General features: G+C 48.3%; 3 protein-coding genes across 3 annotated transcripts in view; all 3 read right to left on the reverse strand.

Annotated features, from left to right (window-relative positions):
• Positions 1-3,665: 3,665 nt before the first annotated feature.
• Positions 3,666-5,930, reverse strand: LOC147528620 (uncharacterized). The gene is made up of 4 exons (XM_086613626.1): positions 5,840-5,930; positions 4,421-5,433; positions 3,905-4,087; positions 3,666-3,719 (listed from the first exon to the last, which is right to left on the reverse strand). Exons 1-4 carry the CDS (start codon positions 5,928-5,930, stop codon positions 3,666-3,668), a joined length of 1,341 nt encoding a protein of 446 aa, XP_086469752.1.
• Positions 5,931-6,081: 151 nt separating this feature from the next.
• LOC147528621 (inositol 1,4,5-trisphosphate receptor-interacting protein-like 1) lies at positions 6,082-7,241 on the reverse strand. Its single transcript, XM_086613627.1, has one exon. The coding sequence runs from the start codon at positions 7,102-7,104 to the stop codon at positions 6,082-6,084; it is 1,023 nt and encodes a 340-aa protein (XP_086469753.1). The 5' UTR covers positions 7,105-7,241.
• Positions 7,242-12,884: 5,643 nt separating this feature from the next.
• BTBD7 (BTB domain containing 7) overlaps positions 12,885-26,346 on the reverse strand; it is an 84,089-nt gene continuing 70,627 nt past the window's right edge. Inside the window, 1 exon segment of the mRNA XM_086612768.1 lies at positions 12,885-14,451. Coding sequence (XP_086468894.1) covers positions 13,636-14,451 — 816 coding nt within the window. The 3' untranslated portion in view covers positions 12,885-13,635.

Consider the following 26,346-nt stretch of genomic DNA (forward strand, 5'->3'; position numbering starts at 1 on the left):
AACTTTTTTCCGCGGGAAGCTGAAAGGGACCGGTTCAGGCAGCTGACCCAGCCTGGCCAGTGGCTATTCAATACCATGTGGCCCCATGCTCAGAGTATGTATTGGGGGAGCAGCCGGAGGAGGGGGTTCGCTTTGGGGGTCTGGAGCGGGCTGAGCTGCGGGTTCCATGTGGCAGTTCAGTTCATATTGTTCTTGTGTGATTACATTTATGGTTGATTACCCTGTTCTTTCCTTTCTCTTGATATTGTTCTATTAAATTATCCTTATCCCAACCTACTGGTTTCACCCCTCTCGTTCAGATTTTCTCCTCCCATCCTGCCTGGGGGAGGAGTGAGCGAGTGGCAGTGTGGTAGCTCAGCCGCTGGCTGAACTGAACCATGACAGTCCTTTTGGCGCCCAGCATGGGGCACGAAGGGTTGGGATAACGACAGAGTCAAATTTGTTATACGTGTTTATTCTATTGTGTTAATAGTGATTGACCATAATGCTGTTCAGGTTGCTCTCGTGGTGGTTTTCTGCAATTCCTTACATGCCCTATGTACTCTTTGCAATTTGTGCTCTGCAGCCTTCCGGTACTTAAAAGGGGCCTACAGGAAAGCTGGAGAGGGACTTTTTACAAGCGCATGTAGTGATAGGACAAGGGGCAATGGATTTAAACTGAAAGAGGGCAGATTTAGATTGGATATAAGACAATAAATTTTCACTCTGAGGGTGGTGAGGCACTGAAACAGGTTGCCCAGAGGAGTTGTGGCTGCCCCATCCCTGGAAGTGTTCAAGGCCAGGGTGGATGGGGCTTTGGGCAACCTGGTGTAGTGGAGGGTGTCCGTGCCCATGGCAGGGGGGTTGGAACTAGGTGATCTTTGAGGACCCTTCCAACCCTAACCATTCCATGTTTCTGTGATTCTGTTTATGATCTCTGGAAGAGGGTTCAGGACCCTCATGGTGCTGTACGGTGTAACTCTGGCTCATGACACGGTCATGGCGCTGCCACGCGGCGGGGGCTGCTCCGTGCACGCGGCGTTGGCACCGTGCCCGTTCCTCGGGCGCCACCTCGGGGAATCCGTTGGTAACCGCCCCCAACCGGTGGGGGAGCCGGGGCAGGGTCCCGTCCGCCGGCTCTTCACCCCGCCCTTGTCGCGCAGGCGGATTACAACAGCCGCTGAGGATTTCGAATGTCCTGGGCGTGTCCTGCCAGCATGGCCCTATTGCTGTGTGTCTGCAAGGTGTTTCAGGTCCTGCCTGGGGTTAAAGAACTCCTCAGAAAACTCAAGAGATCTGCCCCAACCGGGATAGTTACAAGTGGCACGGTGTGTGGGAAGACATGGGCAAATTCCTAGAACAGTGGGCACCTCAAGTGTTTTGGGATTTCACCCCTGAACAAGTACAGAGCCCTGACAAACCGGTCGAACAGTTGGGAAAAGTACACTGTCACCCTGTCCATTCCAGGGACACACAGCTCACTGCAGTGTGCTGTGTCTTGGCCCACGCCTACCGAGTGGCCTTGTCTGACACTGTTCGGCACCCTCCAAGGGGAAGGGAGGTCCTTGAATCTGATGACAGATTGACAGGCATGGCAGCTGAACCAGAGAACCCACCTGTTCCCATATCAGTTGCCCCTGTACAGAAGAAAATGTGGCTAAAGAAATCAGCTCGCTTAGTGAGGGATAAAAATGAACCAGGGCCGTCACGAAAACAGGGAAGGAAGAGGCAGAACCCACATATGAGACGGTGATCATCCAATTGCTATTGCAAGGCAAACTGCAAGACATGTGAAAGGATTTTAGCCGCCTTCCAAACAAGAAGGCTGTTACCTGGCTGCTCTGGTGCTGGGATAACAGGGCCAATGGCCTGGAACTAGACAGTAGGGAAGCTAGGCAGCTGGGATCCCTGTCTAGGGAAGGGGCATTGACAAGGCTATTGGGAGAAAAACACAAACCCTCAGCCTCTGGAAGCGACTCCTGTCAAGCGCGAAAGAAAGGTACCCCTTCAAGGATGATATTACATGTCGCCCAGGCAAGTGGATCAGTACAGTGACCAGGACTAGAGGGGCCCTGCCTCCAGGGGGAGGAGAGGGGTAACAGAGTTTATTGGACTGTGTGGATTCGATGGCCTGGCACATCAGACCCACAGGAATATAAGGCTCTAGTGGACACCGATGCACAATGCACCCTAATGCCTTCAAACCATAAAGGGGCAGAACCCATTTGTTTTTCGGGAGTTACAGGGCGATCCCAACAGCTGACTGTGTTGAAAGCTGAAGTGAGCCTAACTGGGAATGAGTGGCAAACACACCGCGTTGTGACTGGCCCAGAGGCCCTGTGCATCCTGTGCATAGATTACCTCAGGAGGGGGTATTTCAGGGACCCAAAAGGGTACCAGTGCACTTTTGGTGTAGCTGCTATGGAGACAGAGGAAATTGAACAGTTGTCTGCCTTGCCCGGTCTCTTGGAGGACCCTTCTGTTGTGGGATTGCTGAAGGTTAAGGAACAACAGGTGCGAATTGCTACCATGACGGTGCACTGGTGGCAATACCGCACCGAGACTCTCTGGTTCCCATCCGTGAGTAGATTCACCAACTGGAGAGCCAAGGGGTGATCAGTAAAACTCATTCACCCTTCAACAGCCCCATATGGCCAGTGCGCAAGTCCAATGGAGAGTGGAGATTAACAATAGACTATCGTGGCCTGAATGAAGTCATACCGCCACTGAGTGCCGCTGGGCCAGATATGCTGGAACTTCAATACGAACTGGAATCGAAAGCAGCCAAGTGGTATGCCACGACTGGCATTGCCAATGCATTTTTCTCAATCCCTTTGGCACTGGCATGCAGGCTACAGTTTGCTTTCACTTGGAGGGGCATCCAGAACACCTGGAATCGACTACACCAGGGGTGCAAACACAGCGCCACCATTTGCCATGGGCTGATTCAAACTGCACTGGAACAGAGTGAGGCTCTGGAACATCTGCAGTACATCGATGACATTATCATATGGGGTAACACAGCCGAAGAAGTTTTTGAGAAAGGGAAGAAAATAGTTCGAATCCTTCTGAAGGCTGGTTTTGCCATAAAATGAAGTAAAGTCAAGGGACCTGCACAGGAGATACAGTTCTTAGGAATAAAATGGCAAGACGGGCATTGCCACATTCCAGTGGAAGTGATCAACAAAATAGTAGCTATGTCTCCACCAACTACTAAGAAAGAAACACAAGCCTTCCTAGGTGTAGTGGGTTTTTGGAGGTTGCACATTCCACACCACAGCTCTTTACCAAGTGACCTGGAAGAAGAACGATTTTAAATGGGGACCTGAGCAACAACAAGCCTTTGAACAAATTAAACAGGAGATTGTCCATGCAGTAGCCCTTGCGCCAGTCTGGAAAGGACAAGATGTAAAGAATGTACTCTGCACTTCAGGCAGGGAGAATGGCCCTGCTTGGAGCCATGTGTTGTAGACGGGGACAAGGTCCCTGTAGTGCGTGTAAAGAATATGTTAGGGAAGGCGGTCTGGGTTAGTCCCGCCTCAGGCAAAGGCAAATCCACTCGTGGGACTGTTTTTGCCCAAGAACCTGGGTGCACGTGGTGGGTGATGCAGAAGGATGGGGAAGTCCGATGTGTACCCCAGGGGGATTTGATTTTGGGAGAAAAATAGCCAAGGAATTAAATTGTATTACGTTAGTGTCACACACTGGTCATAGAACAGAGCACGGGTTTTGTTCATATTCTTGGAAACAGAATTAAAACAAAACGGAGTCAAGCGCCAAACAACTTTATTGGAGAGAGAGAGAAGAAAACGCAGAGAAGGGAAGAGTTGGAGGAGACCTGCCACCACGGAGATGCGGTGTCCCTACAGACCGACTCGCCCAGTAGGTGCATGTGATGTCTCCGGTCCTGCTTGGCCCCACTCACGACCTGGCAGTGTTGCGCATGCCCAGTGCCGTCACTCGGGGGTCTCCAGTCCCCTATGTTCTTTGGACCTCGGGTCTGGGCGCATGCTGGGCAGCTGGCTTTCTTGAAGCCTTTCCCACTCTCAGGTTCGCGGAAGGACAGGAGATCTTTGGCACAGTCGGCGGTTTTTCTTTCCAGCGATGTCTGAACGGAAAGCCGCAATGGGTGTTTCTCATTGCAGTAATGGTTCTCCGTGGTGGCGTAAGTGATAGAGGTAGAGAAAGAAAGAAGAAAAGAGATGGCGTGTAACAATAACAGCTAACTATAATTTTCAACACCGGAACAGAGACTTAACAACAATTTAACAAATTTAACAAATTTAACATCTAATTAACATTGACTAGTAACTACATTTAGTGGCTCTGACGCATCGGGAGCAGGCTGCGGGGATGGCCTACATGGACAGTGACAACAACAAAAATACTCCCAAGGAAATAACCACATAGTCACAAAAACAATGACTAACAGTAAGGTTACGCAATAGACTGGGAAAAAGACATGTACATAGTTAATCATTTTCTCACAATTTTTAAGATACAGCTCAACACAACTCTGCCTTCGCGATCCACGCAGCCTGCTGCCCTGGTCTGTTGGAGTCTGGCTCAGCGTGCGCAGCAGAAAATTGATTTCCACGCCACCTGTCATCAGGTGCTGGAGCCACACGTCAGTTTTGTGCATGTCGAGGTACGAGCCGGTGCAGAGGGTTTGTAGGAGGCTGGCTCCCTGACTGCTCCTCAGCTCGTCCTCAGGGCTGCGGAGGAAGCAGAGCGTGTCCCCCAGCCGCGGCTCCCTTGTGCACAGGCACTCAAGTTCCACTCGCAGGTGGGAGTTCCTCACTGGTACCTCCCCTTTGGTGCCCTGCTCGAGGTGGAAGGAGTGCCCGAGGGGTGGCTTCATGGGCACAAGCAGGACATAGACAAAGTCTTCTCCGTGGGCATTCTGGCCTTCCAGGAAGCCACGCAGCCCGACAGCTGGCTGCAGCTGTGGCACAAAGGCATTGCCGGAGAGGGTTTGGCACTCAGAGAAGAGGAGGTTCACCAGCTCTTCCATCAACTTGCGTGTGTTTTCCTTCTTTGGCAGCGGCCACGACAGCGGCTCCTCCAGCCTGTCCATTTGTAAGGGGTCTTTCTCCTCTTCTTCCTCCTCCTCCTTGCGCCTTCTGTCATGCTTGCTGCTGCCTCGTGGCTTACGGCTCCTCTTCCAGAGCCACCAGCAGAGCCCAAGGAGCAGGTCCGGACCTCCAGCAAAGGTCCAGAACTGCCACCGCTGAGCGGCAGTGAGGAGCAGGGCTCCCCTGGCTGCCCTGCTCGGCTCCTGGGTTCTCTGCTCCGTGTCTTCAAGCAGCCGAGTCATCTGTCGATTCATCAACTCCTCATGCTGCTGCATGCGCTCTTGCGTGGCTGCATCCAGCTCATCACCGACCATCTGCGGGTGCTGGGGGATGCTTTGCACTATCGAAGCACGGAATTTTGTTTTGTGGCAGCCATGGCCTGCGGGAGGAGTGAGAGACCCTCAGCTCTGGGCCTGCTGAGCTGTCAGCACCCAAAGCCCGCTTTCCTGGAGAAAGTGTTGCACAAGACACTCGCTGCCAGAGCAACGCTTACTGTTAGCCTTTTGCAGGGTGCAGTTCCTGAGGGAACGGAGTCTCTCGAAGAGGGTGGGCGGTCGCTGGCCAGCGGTAGTGCAGTCCTTTGCACAAGCCTCCTCAGCTGTGGCGGGTCCAACACCCCTGAGTGTGGCTTTGCTGTGGAGAAAAGGTGCGGGACAGTTCCCACTGCCGACCGAGTAGCATCTTCTCCATGTCCAGTGAGCTCACTTCTGTGGCACCGGCTCCCCGAGGAGTGTCTGGGCGGGCAGGTTCTTCACCCCGGCCTCAGGGCGCACATGGAGGCACACCAGTGGCGCTTATCTCTTGAGAGTGTCTTGGAGGCTCTGAAATGGCCACCTGAAACGTGGCAGTGTGAGGGGAAAGCAGGGTGCGCGTCATCTCTGCAGCGGCTGCAGCCACCACCGGCTGCTTTGCTGAGGAGACGATCCGGAGGAGGACGTTGCCGCTCTTGGTTCTCCCTTTCCTTTCTGTCTCCCGCAGCAGCCTCTTCAGCCACCTCGCGCTCTCCCTTTGGTGGGCTCTTTGGCCGTCACGCCCTGCTGGCCGCACTGACCTCTGCCTGCTCCAAGCTCACAAATGTGTCCGAGCTGCCTTGCTGCACCGCCAAGATCAGCTGAACGGTGAGGGGTGTCGTGCTGGAGCTGGTCAGCCTGAACTTGCAGGAGCGTGTGGAGGGCAGCACTATCAGCTTGCTTGCGGCTTCCTGACAGGCTTCAACGGAGGCTGCTGTCATCAGATGCTGGAGCCACACGTCAGTTTTGTGCATGTCGAGGTACGAGCCGGTGCAGAGGGTTTGTAGGAGGCTGGCTCCCTGACTGCTCCTCAGCTCGTCCTCAGGGCTGTGGAGGAAGCAGAGCATGTCCCCCAGCCGCCGCTCCCTTGTGCACACGCACTCAAGTTCCACTCGCAGGCGGGAGTTCCTCACTGGCATCTCCCCTTTGGTGCCCTGCTCGAGGTGGAAGGAGTGCCCGAGGGGTGGCTTCATGGGCACAAGCAGGACATAGACAAAGTCTTCTCCGTGGGCATTCTGGCCTTCCAGGAAGCCGCGCAGCCCGACAGCTGGCTGCAACTGTGGCACAAAGGCATTGCTGGAGAGGGTTTGGCACTCAGAGAGGAGGTGGTTCACCAGCTCTTCTACCAGCTTGCATATGTTTTCCTTCTTTGGCAGTGGCCACAACAGCGGCTCCTCCAGCCTGTCCATTTGTAAGGGGTCTTTCTCCTCTTGTACCTCCTCCTCCTTGCGCCTTTTGTCATGCTTACTGCTGCCTCGTGGCTTACGGCTCCTCTTCCAGAGCCACCAGCAGAGCCCAAGGAGCAGGTCCAGACCTCCAGCAAAGGCCCAGAACTGCCATTGCTGAGCAGCAGTGAAGAGCAGGGTGGCCCCCCTTGGCTGCTGGTCCCTCTGCTCCAGCAGCTGAGCCATCTGTCGATTCATCAACTCCTCATGCTGCTGCATGCGCTCTTGCGTGGCTGCATCCAGCTCATCATTAACCCTCTGCGGGGGTTGAATGAGGAATTGCAAAAGCAAGACAAGCAATAATTTGGAAGTCATGGTCTGCAAGAGGAGGGAGAGACGGGGTTCTGGGGGCTTAGAAAGTACTGGGAGGGAGCTGGTGGCAGGGGGAGCGGTGATGGGAGCTGCAGGGATTGTGTGGTGGGTAGGAGAGGGTATGAGGCAGCTGGGAGCCCGCAAGGACAGTGTCCGGTCCCAATGACGTGGGCACTATTCCCTGCCCCAGGTGCTCTCACGAGCAGCTGGGCTTTTGATGCAGGCTGAGAACCTACATCCGCAAAGGCCCAGGATTCTGCCCTGCCCTTGCCCAGCACAGCCTCCCACCGCATGTGCCCAGGGCACACTGGCTCGGCGTTCCCTGCTGACACCCCTTACAACCATCCCCTTGGCAACTGCTCCATTGTGCTGTCAGGGGCATCGACTGCATCACAACCACACCCTCGCTTTGCCTTCTAGAATGCATCAGGCACTCTTTCCATGCCCAGATAAATGGCACATCAAATGTAAAGCGGGTCCAAATTTTCCTAGAAAGAGCAAGATTATTGGTCATGGGTGAAATGTGTCCTGTAGGCAGTGAAACTGTCCGGGAGCTACCACTCCACCCACCCATGAGACGCCTGGAGAGGTTAGTCCAACATGTTAACCAAGAACTCTGCCTAGATAGAAGAGAGGGCATTTCCAGCAAAACCTGCGTGGCCGAAGTGAGATCCCAACATTCCAGATACATCTGTGAGAAGGTTTGGTGTGTCTGAATTGAGAAATGGCTTATGAGAGAGTTGATAATCTCTAGGTAGACTCTGTGCTGAGAATAGTTATATGAAGAAGAATGCCAACAGATGTCTTTGCTCCCCACCCCCTCCCCCCTTTAAACCGGAATACTGCCAGAGGAAACCCAGTAGGTTTGCAGTTGTTGGTGGCAGTGGCACTCCTGCATGCTTTCGAGGTTCCAAATTAATGCATGCATCTTTTTTCTCCTGTGTCCTGACTCCTTGACATCAAGCGAGGCATTAGGAACTACACTGGCAAGAAGGATACGGGCATCTCAGTATTTTCTCTCTGTCACATACGGCTCTTGTCAGATGCTTTAAGCTGCTTGATACTCCAGGCAGCTAGGTGGGACGGTTGGTCCCCACATCGCTTTTGAATGGAAACGTATGCTGTTGGATGATTTGTACCTGACATTATGCCAATGTATGCATAGTCTTGCTGCCTGTGAAACAAAGAAAATGCGTGGCTTCTTTACGAAAATAAGTTAATAATAACTGAATAACGAAAATCCGTGATTAAAATCCCCAGTATCACAGCCCCATCTAATGGGCTGTGCTCAAGAAATGACAGCAACATCACACAGAGGGAGGAGTTCAGTTGCAGGAAGTTTTTTGAACCAACTACGTGATTTCCACAAACCCAAGTGATTACAGCTCCAGTTTGACACCCCAGGGGCAGCACTCATGACGTGCACTGTCTATTCCTGGCATCAGCCTGTACTACAGTCGTGGAGCAGGGCATACCTGAGGTGACCAGCAGGTACTTGGGCCCAGCCCCTAGCAATCCCCCTTTCCCACTTTTTAAATGCAGCCGTGCTTCCTTCTTAAAGCCCCCCCATGAAGAGGCATCCTCTCTTCTAGAAAGTTAGCAGACTTAGAACTCTGTTGCAAAATAAACAGGAAGCTCATAATAATAAATTAAATTTGTCTAGTTCAGGAAGTTGCTCCTAAAGCTCATCTTCCTGGATGGGGGAGTGAAGGGGTCAATAGAGATTTCAGACCAAGCAGTACTCTCTCCCCACCTCACCCCCCGTTTTTTTCCAGGACATAACCACAGTATTTTGCTGTTGTACATCAAAATGAGACAAGTGAAGATTTTCTGCTGCTGGATGACACTGTTCCAAACCTTTAATCATCTCTCTGAAGCAGTGAAGCTCTTCTTTAGTGGATGCTCAGCTGACGCAGAGTAACTGCAACTCAAGAGAAGGGAGCTGGGTACTTAATGAGTGTCTTTGCCTAGCTGCTCTGCTGAGAAAATAAACACTTCCTAGATAAGGGCTAAGTCGCTCTGCCTTGGCTATGAGCAATCCCATTGCCCTCAAGAGTGAACAGTCTCAATTAAGCTCCAGCCAGAACAACTCACCAAACTATTTCACTGAAGTGCTTTTCCTTTTTAATGGGCTGCTCGAACAGTGCCACTGATTTCAAACTCCTCCTTTTACACTGGTCTGTATCATACCCTTGATGTTCAAAGACATTATTGCTCATTTTTTTTCCCCAAAAGGGACAACAAACCTTGTCAGTTTTAAGAGCCTTTACTCTTAGAAGGCATCTTACGGTTTGTATTAAACCATTTGTCTTCTCCCCCGCTATCAGCCACAGCAAGCTCGGAGTAATGATGGCGCGGTCTGTGCAGGCGGCCAGCAGCACTGCCGCAGCCTGCTGGGAACAGTTAAATGGAAGAAGTCACACAGGCACGTTCTATACAAGCCATTTATTTGAAATGCCAACTATATGTAGGATAAAGTTGGTGTTACATGCTTCTCAGCAACAGTAGAAAAATAGAACCAGTGAAAACCTTTTTACAACTGTAATGGTACTCAAGAGAAATGTATTGTTTTACAATGCATCACACAAGACTAGAATTCAAGTTCGGAGGTACCTAAATAAAAATACTATTTTTTTAAAAAACACTATGTACAATTGAAGCGTAAACAAGTTTTACAAAGTACTGGTTATGCAGGTTGTAGAAAAAACACTTGCATAGGACACGAAGTCAGTTTAAGAAAGTTTTCTGAGCCTTTAGCATTGAAGGCACTTGACTTTATACCAGTAACACCACAAGGACAAGAAACAAAACCGTAAAGTTGCCGACGGCAGGGCTACCTTCCGGCACTACAGATAATTACAGAAACCCCAAATATGGTTTTACAGTTTTTTCTCTCAGCTGTTCCCTGCATTCAGCAGGGCTCAGCACCACCTCTACCGTAGAAGCAGAGAATTATTAGAAGAAAGAACAGTGCCTCAAACAGCACAAGCTATTCTTTCAAAAATAAAACAAAACCAACCAAAAAAAAACCCCAACCAAAACAAAAAAAACCCACCAATCCCAAACTCAAAATACCCCTACCATACAAACCCATAAGACAAATATTTGGGACATCCCAGGACAAAAACCAAGGCTTACAAGTACGGGTGGCCACAGCCTTAACTTTCAGAAATGAAACTCCTCAAGAACAGGAAAAATACAACAAGAAACTGCCAATCACCACAGCAGTTATTAACACACAACTACAGTAACTCCGTGGAACAACAAAACATTTCAAAGGAAGAATCTGTTTCAGGAATTAAGTTATTCATCCATAGATTAAGGAAAAGAGGAAGGGATCAAGGAAAGGGGAATAAGAAGTTTTTGCGTGTTGCTCATTAAGTGAAAGTCTGAGCTCTCTCAACTAGATCAAGGAGCACAAATCTTCCTCATCCAAGAAAACTTAATGTTCATACCTCAAGCAAAATACAGTCAGTAATCTGTTATCTCCATTAAATTTACAGGAGAAAAAGATGTTAATTTCCAGCCTTATCAGAAAGTGCTTAATGTAAACAAGCTTCTGCACCAACACTTCAGTAGACAGAGAACAAGAAGCAGCAGGTAGCACGGGTATGCGTGGTCTGCGAGTGAAGTGTAGTATGGACACTAGCTTGTCAATAATGCTTGCATGAAGAAGAAGAAACACTGTCTCTCTCCCTCTGCACATCCAACTAGGTAGGAAATCCTATGCTTGAGTACAAAAATACAGTTCCAGTAATTTGACAAATCCTCCTTTTCCACCTCCAATCAGCTGTCCTTAGCGGCTATCTCCTTCCCAACTCGAAATAAACAAGTGAAAATGCAGATTGTCTACATGGCCTGATTGTCTGTGTGGCCTCAGAAGGACTTGGCTTTCATTTTGCACCTACTTTTGAACACTTTATTCTCTTTTTAATACTGCTCAGCTTCTGAGACTTCAGAAGCAATTCTGTATTCTAAAATGCAGACGTGTCCCCCCAAAGGCATTTCTCACCAGCCTATTCCATAGCCAAAGCATTTCATGATTTCCCTCAAGCCATAACCTCAAAACTTCTCAGTCTTCATCAATTATGTCCCCACAAAATTCAAGCTTAAAAGTTACACCTGTAGATTTCAGCCCCATCTCTGTCCAGGCACACAGTGCCACATCAAACTACGGTACCTAAAACAGTTTTCTCAAAGTACATCTATGGATTTTAGGTAAAAATAAATTATTCAGAATATTAAGTTTCCTGAAAACAGCTACAACTGTAGTAATGAAGCTACCAACGTATGTATGATGCAAGCGCAGGGAATTTTGGGGTTTTTGTGTGTGATGAAAGTTAATGTGTCTAGTGCTGGTGAGCATAAGACCCAAGTGTCTGGTTAGAGCTATGCGGTCTGACAGCACTGTGCTCCAATCTTCAGAAGAAATCCAATGAACCTCAGTCTGTAACCTGCAGCAGCACCATCCCCCTACTGACACCTCCTTGCATTTAACAATGTTCTACACACTGCAGTCCCATGGAAATACTATGGGTGACGAGGCCAGGACCACCAAGTGTCTTGACTGTGGTCAAAAAAACCCAGAATAAAACAGTTGACAGAGGAAATAAAAAACCCAAACACCTCCTTTCACCCACAAGACATCACCTGTGCAGTTTAGCTAAGTCTCTCCTCCAGTCCTCCACAGCACCTTCCATGACTGCACCTCAAAAGGGGTGTCTGCAGAGCTTTCACAGAAGTGGGAGGCCTATGGATGCGTATGCAGGAGACCATAGGATATACTGGTTTGAACACCCATATTGTCATTTATCTAGAAGCTACCTGGTAATTTGGAAATGCAGTATTCAGTGCATTTCAGTAACACTGTGGTGCTGTTACTAGGCCCTGCACACTTCAATGAAACGAGTAAAGTAAGAATCTGCCATCAACTAAAACTAAAATTGCAGCAAGATTTCTGTTTAATTAAACATTTTGAACTGCAGGAAACAACTCGACCTAACCTTAAAGTAGTCCTTAGGTCCCACTTGGGATCAAAGTTTTCTACTACAGGGAAGTTCTTCATTATGGAAACTGCACTTCAAAAAATCCAAACAGGCCTTTTTACCAGTAATCACTACACTGCAGTGGCATCAGATCCCTATCCTAAATGCAATGAATTTCTGGTAAAAACTGCATGGTAGGTGTTAAGGATGCACTTAGCTATAACGGTTACACCCAGTGCGTTGCTTAACCCCAACCCAGTGGCAGGGAGCCAGCACTGTCATTCTCTCTTCATACCACGTGAAGAGATGAATCTCATTTCTGTGCTTCAAAAAAAAGCAAAGTTGGGAAACGGAAATGTAATTTAAGAGTGTTAAAGCTTCGCGCATTTCACCATGCTAGAGCAGTTGCTCTTCACTTTGACTTTGTTCACAGAACAGCTGCAATTATGAAGTCAGCAACACTTCAGATCAGGTAAGAAACACTGAATGACATCACTAAGAGTGAAGCCCTTGTTTCGTCATAGGCAGGAGAACTCAAGGCAACGTGCAGTCACCTCAGCACCTCTGTTGGAGAAGGAACTCTCTCAAGTGGAGGGTTACCATTCAGGCAACAGCGAAGATACTACGCCTTGTCTTCCTGATGCTCCAGGATTTAGCACGAATCTTCAACGCCGGTCTTCACTTACCCCCATGTGTGGGTAGCTGGAAGAACAAATTATTACTATCATTTTTACAGTATTTCTAGATTTATTTCTGCATGGGCAAATGAACAATTGTAGTCTGTCTAGTAAGTGCTTCTGGGTGATCACGAAGTTCTCCATGGTCACAACTGAAGCAGAAAGCAAACAGAATCAGACTGTCATATCCCTGTGAATTTCACTGGAATTTGGACTCCTAAATATCCCCCTGGACTCTTAAAAACTCAAATATAATTCTTGAAGTGGGCCAAAACTTTTCAAACAAAACATTAGACTGGATTCTTGCCATAGTCATAAAAGTCAGGAAGATTTTAGATTTAAACAAAAGATCTAACTAAAAATGTAGTATTTTGATGTGCTGTTCTTTGGAATTCCTATAATTAAAAAATAAATGCATTGTTACTATCTCATAAGAAAATACATTTCATAATGTGCAACTCAATGCACATAGGGAATTGGCAGGTGAAAGGGAAAATGCAAAAGTATGAAAATACAGTCCTCTAAATGTGACAGTAAAGTTCAACATACTAGTACAAAACTAATACACTAAAATAGATGTACAGGTGCAAAAGGCTACCAGGTTGTAGAAAAAAGGTACCAGCTTTTTTTTGTTGTTTTAAAAGGCTTAGTTAAATTTGCTTAAAAAAAATTCCCACAAATAAAACCAGAAGCAGCATTAAAAATAAACTGATAACATGCTGTCTCTAATAAAGCAATGTATGTACAAAAGATGTGAGCGAAGCTGAATTTAGCCGCTGGCATGAATGAACGTCTGGCAGACGTCAGGCCAAAAGCTGCAAAGAATGGGATGTTTACAACTCTTAGGCACAGAGAAATAGTGGAGGTTGCTTTCATAGGGCAGATTTTTTATACAGGAAGTCTGGTTTGTTTGGAGACCTCCTTCCTCTGCTTACTGCATCTTCCCTTTCCAAATCTGCATTTCTCTGTGCACCATGTTCCAATGGCTCGTCATCTGCCAGTCTCCTACTGGGTCTTTCTTCTTGCATTTCAGAGGCATACGCAGAGAGCGAAGGTCTGTTGGAGGTTAGCCCATAGGTTAAATCAGTTTCCATTTTTGTTCTGCCCCTGATGTGAACTGGGGCATTACCAGCATTTTCCTGGGTAGCCAATGCCAAGTCCAGTCGCTGGGGAGGTTGTTCTAAGACATCGAGGTGTATTGGCTCATTCTTTTGTCTGTGTTGATGCCCATCTTGGGAGAGCAGGTATTCCCTCCTAGAATCCTCTTGCTTTTTAGGAGATATCTGGGAAGGTAGATAGGCTGACTTTAAGCCACTTGGTGATGCCTTATTGTGGCTATACAAATCTGGGCCAAAATATATACCTTGTGAAGGCGAAGGACTGTGCCTGTTGGGCGCTGGAGTGGAGGGTCTGCATGCAGCATTGGAGAAGTCATAGAAGTCCGGATATTCCTGCTGATTTTCTCGAGCATCTATTTTTTGCTCTATTGCATGTTTCTTTCGAGAAGTGGGCATGTGTCTGTTCTGAATACATGAAATGTGCTGAGGTGGACCAGGTCCTGCCTCTGTAACCGTCTGGCTTAATTCTGTGTTGACAGTCAGCTCTGGTAATCTTCTGTCTTTTAAAGACATTGCTGACACACCCATTGCGATATCTGGCATCAGTTCATTTAGCAAGGGCTGAGTACACTGCAAGAGAAAAGAGAGTGGTCCATGACACAAAGCAAAAGTTAAATACAAACTGTATTTAGGATCGTTTCTGTAATTCAAAATGGCATTTTCCTAATCTACCTTTGCCTAGAGCAACTTCTGCCTGCAGGTTTCCTAAGATGTTTAAAGAACATGTCTCCTCCAACCTTCACCCTCCTGTGAGCTTAAGACAACTTTCCTTCATGAAGGTGGTGTGCCACAATAATAGCTCCTTCTTAAACGCACCTTGACTTGAATACGCAGTACGTGACAATTGCTGTTAAACTCTCAAAAGGTAAGCCTGCTTTAAGCCGCTTGCCATTATCCAACTAAACAAGGTGCTCTGTGCAGAACATAACAAATGGTTTGTTATAGATTCATAGATTCATAGATTCATAGATTTCTAGGTTGGAAAAGACCTTAGAGATCATCGAGTCCAACCATCCCTAATCCCATTAAACCATATCCTCAAGTAGCTCATCCACCCTATTCTTAAACACATCCAGGGATGGGGACTCAACCACTTCCCTGGGCAGCCTATTCCAGTGGCTGACAACCCTTTCAGAGAAGAAATACTTCCTAACATCCAACCTGAATCTCCCCTGACTAAGCTTATGCCCATTTCCTCTTGTTCTATCTCCCATCACTAATGTAAAGAGCCCTTCCCCTAACTCCCCACCATCTTTTCTCAAGTATTTATAGGCCGTAATCAGGTCTCCCCTCAGCCTCCTCTTCTCCAGGCTAAACAGCCCCAACTCCCTCAGCCGCTCCTCATAAGTTTTATTTTCCAGCCCCTTGACCAGTTTAGTCGCCCTTCTTTGGACTCGCTCCAGGAGCTCAATATCTCTCTTAAAGCGAGGGGCCCAAAACTGGACACAATATTCCAGGTGCGGCCTCACCAGTGCCGAGTACAGGGGCAGGATCACCTCCCTGCTCCTGCTGGTCACACTATTCTTGATACATGCCAGTATCCCATTGGCCTTTTTGGCCACCTGGGCACACTGCTGGCTCATATCAAGCCGGTAGTCAACCAACACCCCCAGGTCCTTTTCCGCCAGGCAGCTCTCCAGCCACTCCTCCCCAAGCCTATAGCGATGCTTGGGGTTTTTATACCCCAAGTGAAGGACTCTGCACTTGGCCTTATTAAAGCTCATGCCATTGGCCTCAGCCCAACGATCCAGTCTGTTCAAATCCCTCTGAAGGGCCTCCCTACCCTCGAGCAGATCGACACAGCCTCCCAGCTTGGTGTCGTCCGCAAATTTACTGAGGGTACATTCAATCCCCTCATCCAGGTCATTGATAAAGATGTTAAACAGAACTGGACCCAGCACTGAGCCCTGGGGAACCCCACTGGTGACCGGCCTCCAGCCGGATTTAGCCCCATTTACCACCACTCTTTGGGCCCGGCCATCCAGCCAGTTTTTAACCCAAAGGAGGGTGTGCCTATCCAGGCCAGCAGTTACCAGTTTCTCCACCAGAACACTATGAGAAACTGTATCAAAGGCTTTACTGAGGTCCAGGAAAACTACATCCACAGTCCTTCCCTCGTCAACCAGGCGGGACACCCTGTCATAGAAGGTGATCAGGTTTGATTGGCAAGACCTGCCTTTCATAAACCCATGTTGACTGGGCCTGATCACCCGGTTAACCTGTATGTGCTCATTAATAGCACTCAAGATAACCTGTTCCATGACTTTGCCCATCACCGAGGTCAGACTGACAGGCCTGTAGTTCCCCGGATCCTCCTTCCGCCCTTTTTTGTAAATGGGGGTAACATCCGCCAGCCTCCAGTCCAGCGGAACTTCCCCAGTGAGCCAAGACTGCCCAAAGATAATGGACAGGGGTTTGGCAATGACATCCGCCAGCTCTCTCAGGACTCTCGGGTGGATACCATCAGGCCCCATAGACTTGTGGGCATCCAGCCGAAGGAGCAGATCCTTGACCCGTTCCTCTTGGATCACAGGAGCTTCGATCTGCTCTCCCTCCCTGCACTCAGACACCGAAGGCCAGCTCACCTGGGAACTGCTGACCTTATTATTAAAGACTGAGGCAAAGAAGGCATTAAGGACCTCAGCCTTGTCTTCATCCCTAGTGACTAACGTACCCCCTGAGTCCAGTAGGGGCTGGAGGTGATCTTTAGCCCTCCTTTTGTTATTAATATATTTATAGAAAGACTTTTTGTTGTCCCTTACGGAGCAGGCTAGTCTAAGTTCCAATTGGGCTTTTGCCTCCCTGATTATCTCCCTACATGCCCTAACTTCCTCCCTGTATTGATTCCTGGATGCCTGCCCATTCTTCCAAGACTTGTAGACATCCCTTTTTCTTTTGAGATGTTCCCAAATCTCCTTTGTTATCCAAGCTGGTTTTCTACCCCGGCGGCTCGACTTCTGGCACACAGGGACAGCTCGCTCCTGTGCCTCCAGAATTTCCTTTTTGAATAGTAACCATCCCTCCTGCGCCCCCTTACCCTTGAGAGCTGTCTCCCATTGGACTTTGTTAACCAGACTTCTAAACAGCCCAAAGTCAGCTCGCCCAAAGTCCAGCTTGGCCGTTTTAGTGTTCCCTCTCCTAACTTCCCCTAGAATTGAGAATTCTATTATCTCGTGGTCACTAAGCCCCAGGCGTCCTCCAACCTTCACATCTCCCACAAGACCTTCTCTGTTCACAAACAGCAGGTCTAGGGGAGCTCCTTCTCTAGTCGGTTCACTAACCAGTTGTGAGAGGAAGTTGTCCTCCACACTCTGCAGGAACCGCCTAGACTGTTTCCTGACTGCCATGTTATACTTCCAACAGACATCAGGCAGGTTAAAGTCACCCATAAGGACAAGGGCTAGTGAGCGCGAGACTTCCCCCAGTTGTTTAAAGAATAGCTCATCAGTCTCACTGTCCTGATAGGGTGGCCTATAGCAGATACCCACTACAATATCCGCCTTCATAGGCCCCTCTTTGATTTTCACCCACAGACATTCTACTAGGTCATCCCCAACATTTAACTCTAAACAGTTTAGATCTTCCCTTACATACAGGGCAACCGCACCACCCCTTCTACCTCTCCTATCCCTCCTGAAGAGTTTGTAGCCATCCATGGTAGCACTCCAGTTATACGAGTCATCCCACCATGTTTCAGTGATGGCAACTATGTCGTAGTTTCCCCGGATAGCAAGAGCTTCCAGTTCCTCTTGTTTATTGCCCATACTACGTGCGTTCGTATAGAAGCACGTAAGTTGGGCTTTCGACCCCACGGCACCCCTAGCGGGGGAAGTTTATTACCTGAGCTGTTATTTTTGGGATTCTCTTTAACCTCTAGGCAACTTGTGTGTTGCTCTTGACTACACATATCACCCCCTAGTATCACTGAGGCAGCAGGCCGAAGGCACCTGCCTACACTCCCTTCATCAGACAATGGAGGGCCGTCCTCGGCTGTTAATCCTCTAAGTCTGATAATACCCCCCACCCCCTTCACATCTAGTTTAAAGCCCTGTTGATGATCCCAGCTCAGTTTCAGTGCGCAGAAGCCACAAAACACCGATTTTGTCACTAGAGATGCAGCCCTCTGCTTGCACACGTATGTGTATGCACAACAGCCTCAGGGCTTGAGGGGGAGCATCAATCACAACGTTGACTAGACCCACAAAGTGCATGGAAGATGTTGCATGGCATTCTTCTCGCCTACACTTGTAAACAATCCTGCAATGAGACAAGCATATTACAGGCTTCCAGACAAGAGAGTTAAAATTTCTATTCGTATTTATCATTTGTATTGAAAATAATTTTAGTAATCACTGATTTGTAGTAACTCACAAATTGCTAAAATAATACAGAACAAAAATACCATCCATATTAAGTCTATGCTTCTTGCATTTTTATGTAAACAACCTAGTATAGAGATATTTCTAATGTGAAAAAGATCACTATACAGTTTCCTTAGTGAAATCATTATTGATAAAGAAAGGGAGACTTTTGTTACAAAACTCACCCTTGAACAAACAATAGAAAACAATTCTAATTTGAAGTTAAGTATTTTAGGTTAAAACCAAGGAAGGAGTCCAATATGTGCAATATATTTAGGACAACTGCTAAAGGGGAAAAAAAATAAATTAAAGAAATCCATGCAAAAATTCATTCAGAACTCCAGATCAGATTTGCACCTAAAGAGCAGGTTCTCAGTATGACACAACTCTGCGCACTGAAACAGTTTTTTCACTACAGAAATAAATTACCAAATTCTTTACTTAGCATTTCATGTACTTCACAAAGCTATGTCTTTGTTCAGTGCATTAGTAGTGTGTTTTCATTGCATCACAGTGCAGTTCAGCAACGGTAATGACTGTCTTTAAATGCTGTATTTGCAGTTATCAATTTCTGCTTGCCTATTAATTTTAAAATCTTTTTCACAGCTGTAAGGCCTTCACATGCTCCACAGGTTCCCTCATACACATTTGTTTACTTCAGGACTACTTACCTGTGAATACCCAAAACATCATCCCTATTTCTACCCTTGAATTATGGCATGCAGTCAACTACTGAAGTTGATTTATGCCTTGTTTTAACATAAACTGTATTATTTCTGAGGATTTTTGAGTCCCACTTGTCCCTGGAACATTCATTCTTCCAGGGATTAGGACATGCCTTTGGGATGCAGAATGCTGACAGCCTGTTTAGTAAAAAACTCTTCTCCTAACCAACAGAGATGCTCTTTTATTTAAGAAAGCCAAGTTACTTCATCACAAGAATTCTCTCCAGCTCCTCTCTAGAAGCTACTTTGAGTGGTCAGAGACAGGGACTAGAGGAGAAATCAGAATACTTACTACTTGCTTCTCAGCTGCCATCACTGCTGCTGCTGCAGCCACCGTTTGTCTCCCCAGACCTGTAGTGTTTGTGCAATCAGGGGGAGCTGCTTTAACACTGGGCAAGTACACAGGTGGTGCAGCTTTGGGTGCGGTTCGGGAGTGGAACAGCGAGTGATTGCACGGGTAAGAAAAGGAACGGGAGGGATGGTGACTTGGCACCCTTTGTTTCCAGCCCACTTTGAACTGGTTATGAATAGGAGTTGCTGGTGGGTGGTATGGAGGTGGAGGAGGGGGCAATGGTGGATGGAAGGCCACAAAAGAGTCCAGTTCTGTAAAGATGGTTTCTGCAGTGGGAGTGCTGTTAACGCGACATCGTCCAGACTGTCTCACTGTCAGCAGTGGGCTTTCGTCTCCAAATCGTTCATCAGGAAAAAATTTGTGAGGATTCTGCAAAGGAAAAAAATCCAGCGTGTAACAAAAGAAAGCAGTAAGTCATCTAGAAAAATCTCCTAAACTAACATGCATTGGAACCAGAAATCTGCTAGTACTGTAACAGGATAGTTGTGCCACCTAATCGCCTCCATGTGTTAGGGAGGTTTTATAGCAACCATGGAATAAAGATTTTTTTTAAAAAAAACCAAGACAAGAAGCATCAGATTCACTGTGTGAATAAGCTGACCAACAAATGCGTTTGCTTTAATGGCAGCATACAAACAGAAGCAGGATTTCCAATTTCCCAGTCCTGACAAGTACTACACAAACCTACGGTATCAGTTAGTACTTTCTTTCCTCTCTGATCCCCGAATGAATCATAGTCTACATTTCTAGTTATGGTTTGACTATTCTCATCAACAGCCCCGTTGGCAGATTTTTTTCGTCCTCAAAATCTGCGGCAGTAAGAGCACCCTGAATGACAACATCTCTTGAGAAAAATATTTATACATTGCACTTAACCATTTATAAAATCCCAGCATTCAAATGCCATAGTCTCACTGTAATACGCGCTTGGACAGTTCTGCAGTTACGCAGGCATTTCGAAGCATTTGCACACCCGCGTGCGCGCACACAAAGCGGTTCTCGTACTGCAGATTACACGTTCAAGTCAGCTCATAAGCAGAACAGAATCCAAGCACCTGTGGTCCTATGCAGCAATTTTTCATACCTGCAGAAGTTCAGCAGCAGCGTCAGAAAGCCCGAATTCCCGCAGCACGCGAATCTGAATCTCGTAACTGACTGTGGCAACTTCTCCACAATTGAGAGCGTACGCTCTTTGCACCTGCTCAGTATGGCGCAGCTCCTGCAGCCGTCTGATCATCTCTTTGACGATGAGGATATTGGGAACTGGAGGGATAACAGAGAATACTTTTTGAACTGTGAGACAGCGAGTTTGATTGCAACAGTTAGATAGATTTCATTCTAAAGAAAAACCTAACGTCAGGCTGGCTTGGCTTTTGTTTTTTTTTAAGCAGCATTCTGCCAAGAACAGTTCGACTTACACATGTTCCTTGTGTATGATGCAAGCGCAGGGAATTTTGGGGTTTTTGTGTGTGATGAAAGTTAATGTGTCTAGTGCTGGTGAGCATAAGACCCAAGTGTCTGGTTAGAGCTATGCGGTCTGACAGCACTGTGCTCCAATCTTCAGAAGAAATCCAATGCACAAGACACTCGCTGCCAGAGAAACGCTTACTGTTAGCCTTTTGCAGGGTACATTACATTTATAGGGATGTCAGTACTGATCGACTTTTACTGCTGGTGCCTATAGCTGTACGCTGTACTAAAACATGTGGGGGGGGTGCCCCCCTCCCGTCTACACAGTGCAGGCGATAACGCTCAGTGTGCTTTGCGAGACCGAAGCGCGTCGCTTTCCTGCATTAAATGGCTCTGCGTCGTCTCTTCGGGGTGCCGTGATTCTGGCGAAGGCTCCCCTTGCAAAGCAAGCGTCCGCTGACTGCGCAGAGGGAGGCAGGGCTCCGGAAAGCGCAGAGCAGGCGCGGGGTGACCGTGGCTGCTGGGTTGAAAATGCGTTCTAACCTTGGGGGCACAGCAGGCGAACGACACGGCACCGTACTTCTGCACGCTCGCTCTGCGCGGTGCAAGTGCTCCCTGGACAGGGGAAAAATGAGTGAACCATAGGTCAGGCCTGATGCAACAGAACGTTGTGTCTGTTTTTATAAATTCAAAAACTTTCTTTCCAGTATTGTACAGTGATGCCAGAATTTGTCACATGCCCTTTATCCGCTCACTGGAATATAGAAAATATCTAGGAAGAGGTACTAAATTACAAATTAAGCCTTGGGAGGGGGTTTGTAATAGGACTTGTGATGTGCTTTGATTTTAAAAACCAGCCTACTGCAAATTATTCTACTTCATAAATGTTCCTGAAAACACTGCAGCATCCTGGCATTTTGCTACAGTATAAAATGCGTGAGCTTTTTATAATCACAGAACTGGAGACATTTCCCTGACTTTTAAGAATCTACACTCAGCTACAACTAAATATTGACTTTTCCTAATTTGAAGCCTAATGTAGTTTTTAGTTTTCCTTATCAACAAACCCCAAAACTTATTTTAAGAGAGTTCTAATTTTTAACTCTAGCTTTATGTAGTTGGAGGATTTCTTTACCATGGGGTACTATTCTACTTCCACATTAATGATTTTGAGGGGAGAAAAAGAATCAGCCTTTTATCTATCTTTCTTCCTGTTAATTGTTTCTGACCACTTTCTTTACAAAAGCTAGTTCTAGCGTAGAGGCTCAGTTCCTCGGTTTGTTTCATGTTAAATGCCTAGTTGCTTTTAAATTTAACTCTGGTTATTGTATGTGCTTTTTTTGTAGCAACCGTTACAGGAGTTGTAACTGCATATCTAACTAAAATACCTAAAGATTAAAGAACTGTTCAATCTGTACCGTCTCGGATTTTTTGAAATGCTGTAGTTGTCGCGATCCAAGCCGCAGACAAACGCAGAGCTGCGTAGGACAGTGATGAACTGTTCATTGTGTGGCCAAGATGCACCTTGGGGCCTGAGTCCAGTGCTGGGCCAAGCCGAGCCCCATAGTCCTACACCTTTGCCTCCGCCCTGACCCGTGCTCTTTGACCCACGCCATTGGAGGCAGCTGTGTAACAAGGGCTGGCACCCCACAGACAGGTACAGGTTTGAGCAGGAGAAGCAGCGGAATGGGATGATGTTTCTTCCGTAGGAAGGAATCATCCCTCCTGCACTACATGGCAGTTTGTGGGATGTAATTCACTGAAGGGGTCGGGGAGAAGGTGCCCCAGGGCAACTGCTGTCCTGTGTTCCAGCTCTGGGCTCACATCATCCTGAACCAAACCTCTGCATTTCCAAGTTGTGCTGTCTTTGCCTGTATATAAAAAAGCAGCAACAGCTACCAGGGCACAAGTCGGCACCAGGGCAGAAGTCAGCACCACAGCAAGGCCCAGTCCCACTGGCTGGAAGATACTCAAAGGACCTACAAAGAGTCTTTCTGCTCTTTTGCAAAATAAGTCCTTTGCACAAGCCTCCTCGCAACGGCCTCCTCAGCTGCGGCGGGTCCGACGCCCCTGAGTGTGGCTTTGCTGTGGAGAAAAGGTGCGGGACAGTTCCCACTGCCGACCGAGTAGCATCTTCTCCATGTCCAGTGAGCTCACTTCTGTGGCACCGGCTCCCCGAGGAGTGTCTGGGCGGGCAGGTTCTTCACCCCGGCCTCAGGGCGCACATGGAGGCACACCAGTGGCGCTTATCACTTGAGAGTGTCTCGGGGGCTCTGAAATGGCCACCTGAAACGTGGCAGTGTGAGGGGAAAGCAGGGTGCGAGTCATCTCTGCAGCGGCTGCAGCCACCACCGGCTGCTTTGCTGAGGAGACGATCCGGAGGAGGACGTTGCCGCTCTTGGTTCTCCCTTTCCTTTCTGTATCCCGCAGCAGCCTCTTCAGCCACCTCGTGCTCTCTCTTTAGTGCGCTTTCTCTCTTTGGCCGTTGTCCTGGGTTGGGCTGGGAAAGAGTTAACTTTTTTCCGCGGGAAGCTGAAAGGGACCGGTTCAGGCAGCTGACCCAGCCTGGCCAGTGGCTATTCAATACCATGTGGCCCCATGCTCAGAGTATGTATTGGGGGAGCAGCCGGAGGAGGGGGTTCGCTTTGGGGGTCTGGAGCGGGCTGAGCTGCGGGTTCCATGTGGCAGTTCAGTTCATATTGTTCTTGTGTGATTACATTTATGGTTGATTACCCTGTTCTTTCCTTTCTCTTGATATTGTTCTATTAAATTATCCTTATCCCAACCTACTGGTTTCACCCCTCTCGTTCAGATTTTCTCCTCCCATCCTGCCTGGGGGAGGAGTGAGCGAGCGGCAGTGTGGTAGCTCAGCTGCTGGCTGAACTGAACCATGACAGTCCTTTTTGGCACCCAGCATGGGGCACGAAGGGTTGGGATAACGACAGAGTCAAATTTGTTATACGTGTTTATTCTATTGTGTTAATAGTGATTGACCATAATGCTGTTCAGGTTGCTCTCGTGGTGGTTTTCTGCAATTCCTTACATGCCCTATGTACTCTTTGCAATTTGTGCTCTGCAGCCTTCCGGTACTTAAAAGGGGCCTACAGGAAAGCTGGAGAGGGACTTTTTTACAAGAGCATGTAGTGATAGGACAAGGGGCAATGGATTTAAACTGAAAGAGGGCAGATTTAGATTGGATATAAGACAATAAATTTTCACTCTGAGGGTGGTGAGGCACTGAAACAGGTTGCCCAGAGGAGTTGTGGCTGCCCCATCCCTGGAAGTGTTCAAGGCCAGGGTGGATGGGGCTTTGGGCAACCTGGTGTAGTGGAGGGTGTCCGTGCCCATGGCAGGGGGGTTGGAACTAGGTGATCTTTGAGGACCCTTCCAACCCTAACCATTCCATGTTTCTGTGATTCTGTTTATGATCTCTGGAAGAGGGTTCAGGACCCTCATGGTGCTGTACGGTGTAACTCTGGCTCATGACACGGTCATGGCGCTGCCACGCGGCGGGGGCTGCTCCGTGCACGCGGCGTTGGCACCGTGCCCGTTCCTCGGGCGCCACCTCGGGGAATCCGTTGGTAACCGCCCCCAACCGGTGGGGGAGCCGGGGCAGGGTCCCGTCCGCCGGCTCTTCACCCCGCCCTTGTCGCGCAGGCGGATTACAACAGCCGCTGAGGATTTCGAATGTCCTGGGCGTGTCCTGGCCAGCATGGCCCTGTTGCTGTGTGTCTGCAAGGTGTTTCAGGTCCTGCCTGGGGTTAAAGAACTCCTCAGAAAACTCAAGAGATCTGCCCCAACCGGGATAGTTACAAGTGGCACGGTGTGTGGGAAGACATGGGCAAATTCCTAGAACAGTGGGCACCTCAAGTGTTTTGGGATTTCACCCCTGAACAAGTACAGAGCCCTGACAAACCGGTCGAACAGTTGGGAAAAGTACACTGTCACCCTGTCCATTCCAGGGACACACAGCTCACTGCAGTGTGCTGTGTCTTGGCCCACGCCTACCGAGTGGCCTTGTCTGACACTGTTCGGCACCCTCCAAGGGGAAGGGAGGTCCTTGAATCTGATGACAGATTGACAGGCATGGCAGCTGAACCAGAGAACCCACCTGTTCCCATATCAGTTGCCCCTGTACAGAAGAAAATGTGGCTAAAGAAATCAGCTCGCTTAGTGAGGGATAAAAATGAACCAGGGCCGTCACGAAAACAGGGAAGGAAGAGGCAGAACCCACATATGAGACGGTGATCATCCAATTGCTATTGCAAGGCAAACTGCAAGACATGTGAAAGGATTTTAGCCGCCTTCCAAACAAGAAGGCTGTTACCTGGCTGCTCTGGTGCTGGGATAACAGGGCCAATGGCCTGGAACTAGACAGTAGGGAAGCTAGGCAGCTGGGATCCCTGTCTAGGGAAGGGGGCATTGACAAGGCTATTGGGAGAAAAACACAAACCCTCAGCCTCTGGAAGCGACTCCTGTCAAGCGCGAAAGAAAGGTACCCCTTCAAGGATGATATTACATGTCGCCCAGGCAAGTGGATCAGTACAGTGACCAGGACTAGAGGGGCCCTGCCTCCAGGGGGAGGAGAGGGGTAACAGAGTTTATTGGACTGTGTGGATTCGATGGCCTGGCACATCAGACCCACAGGAATATAAGGCTCTAGTGGACACCGATGCACAATGCACCCTAATGCCTTCAAACCATAAAGGGGCAGAACCCATTTGTTTTTCGGGAGTTACAGGGCGATCCCAACAGCTGACTGTGTTGAAAGCTGAAGTGAGCCTAACTGGGAATGAGTGGCAAACACACCGCGTTGTGACTGGCCCAGAGGCCCTGTGCATCCTGTGCATAGATTACCTCAGGAGGGGGTACTTCAGGGACCCAAAAGTACTTTTGGTGTAGCTGCTATGGAGACAGAGGAAATTGAACAGTTGTCTGCCTTGCCCGGTCTCTCGGAGGACCCTTCTGTTGTGGGATTGCTGAAGGTTAAAGAACAACAGGTGCCAATTGCTACCATGACGGTGCACTGGTGGCAATACCGCACCGAGACTCTCTGGTTCCCATCCGTGAGTAGATTCACCAACTGGAGAGCCAAGGGGTGATCAGTAAAACTCATTCACCCTTCAACAGCCCCATATGGCCAGTGCGCAAGTCCAATGGAGAGTGGAGATTAACAATAGACTATCGTGGCCTGAATGAAGTCATACCGCCACTGAGTGCCGCTGGGCCAGATATGCTGGAACTTCAATACGAACTGGAATCGAAAGCAGCCAAGTGGTATGCCACGACTGGCATTGCCATTGCATTTTTCTCAATCCCTTTGGCACTGGCATGCAGGCTACAGTTTGCTTTCACTTGGAGGGGCATCCAGAACACCTGGAATCGACTACACCAGGGGTGCAAACACAGCGCCACCATTTGCCATGGGCTGATTCAAACTGCACTGGAACAGGGTGAGGCTCTGGAACATCTGCAGTACATCGATGACATTATCATATGGGGTAACACAGCCGAAGAAGTTTTTGAGAAAGGGAAGAAAATAGTTCGAATCCTTCTGAAGGCTGGTTTTGCCATAAAATGAAGTAAAGTCAAGGGACCTGCACAGGAGATCCAGTTC

This window comes from Tauraco erythrolophus, chromosome 6, assembly GCF_009769465.1.
Source record: "Tauraco erythrolophus isolate bTauEry1 chromosome 6, bTauEry1.pri, whole genome shotgun sequence".
Lineage (NCBI taxonomy): Eukaryota > Metazoa > Chordata > Aves > Musophagiformes > Musophagidae > Tauraco > Tauraco erythrolophus.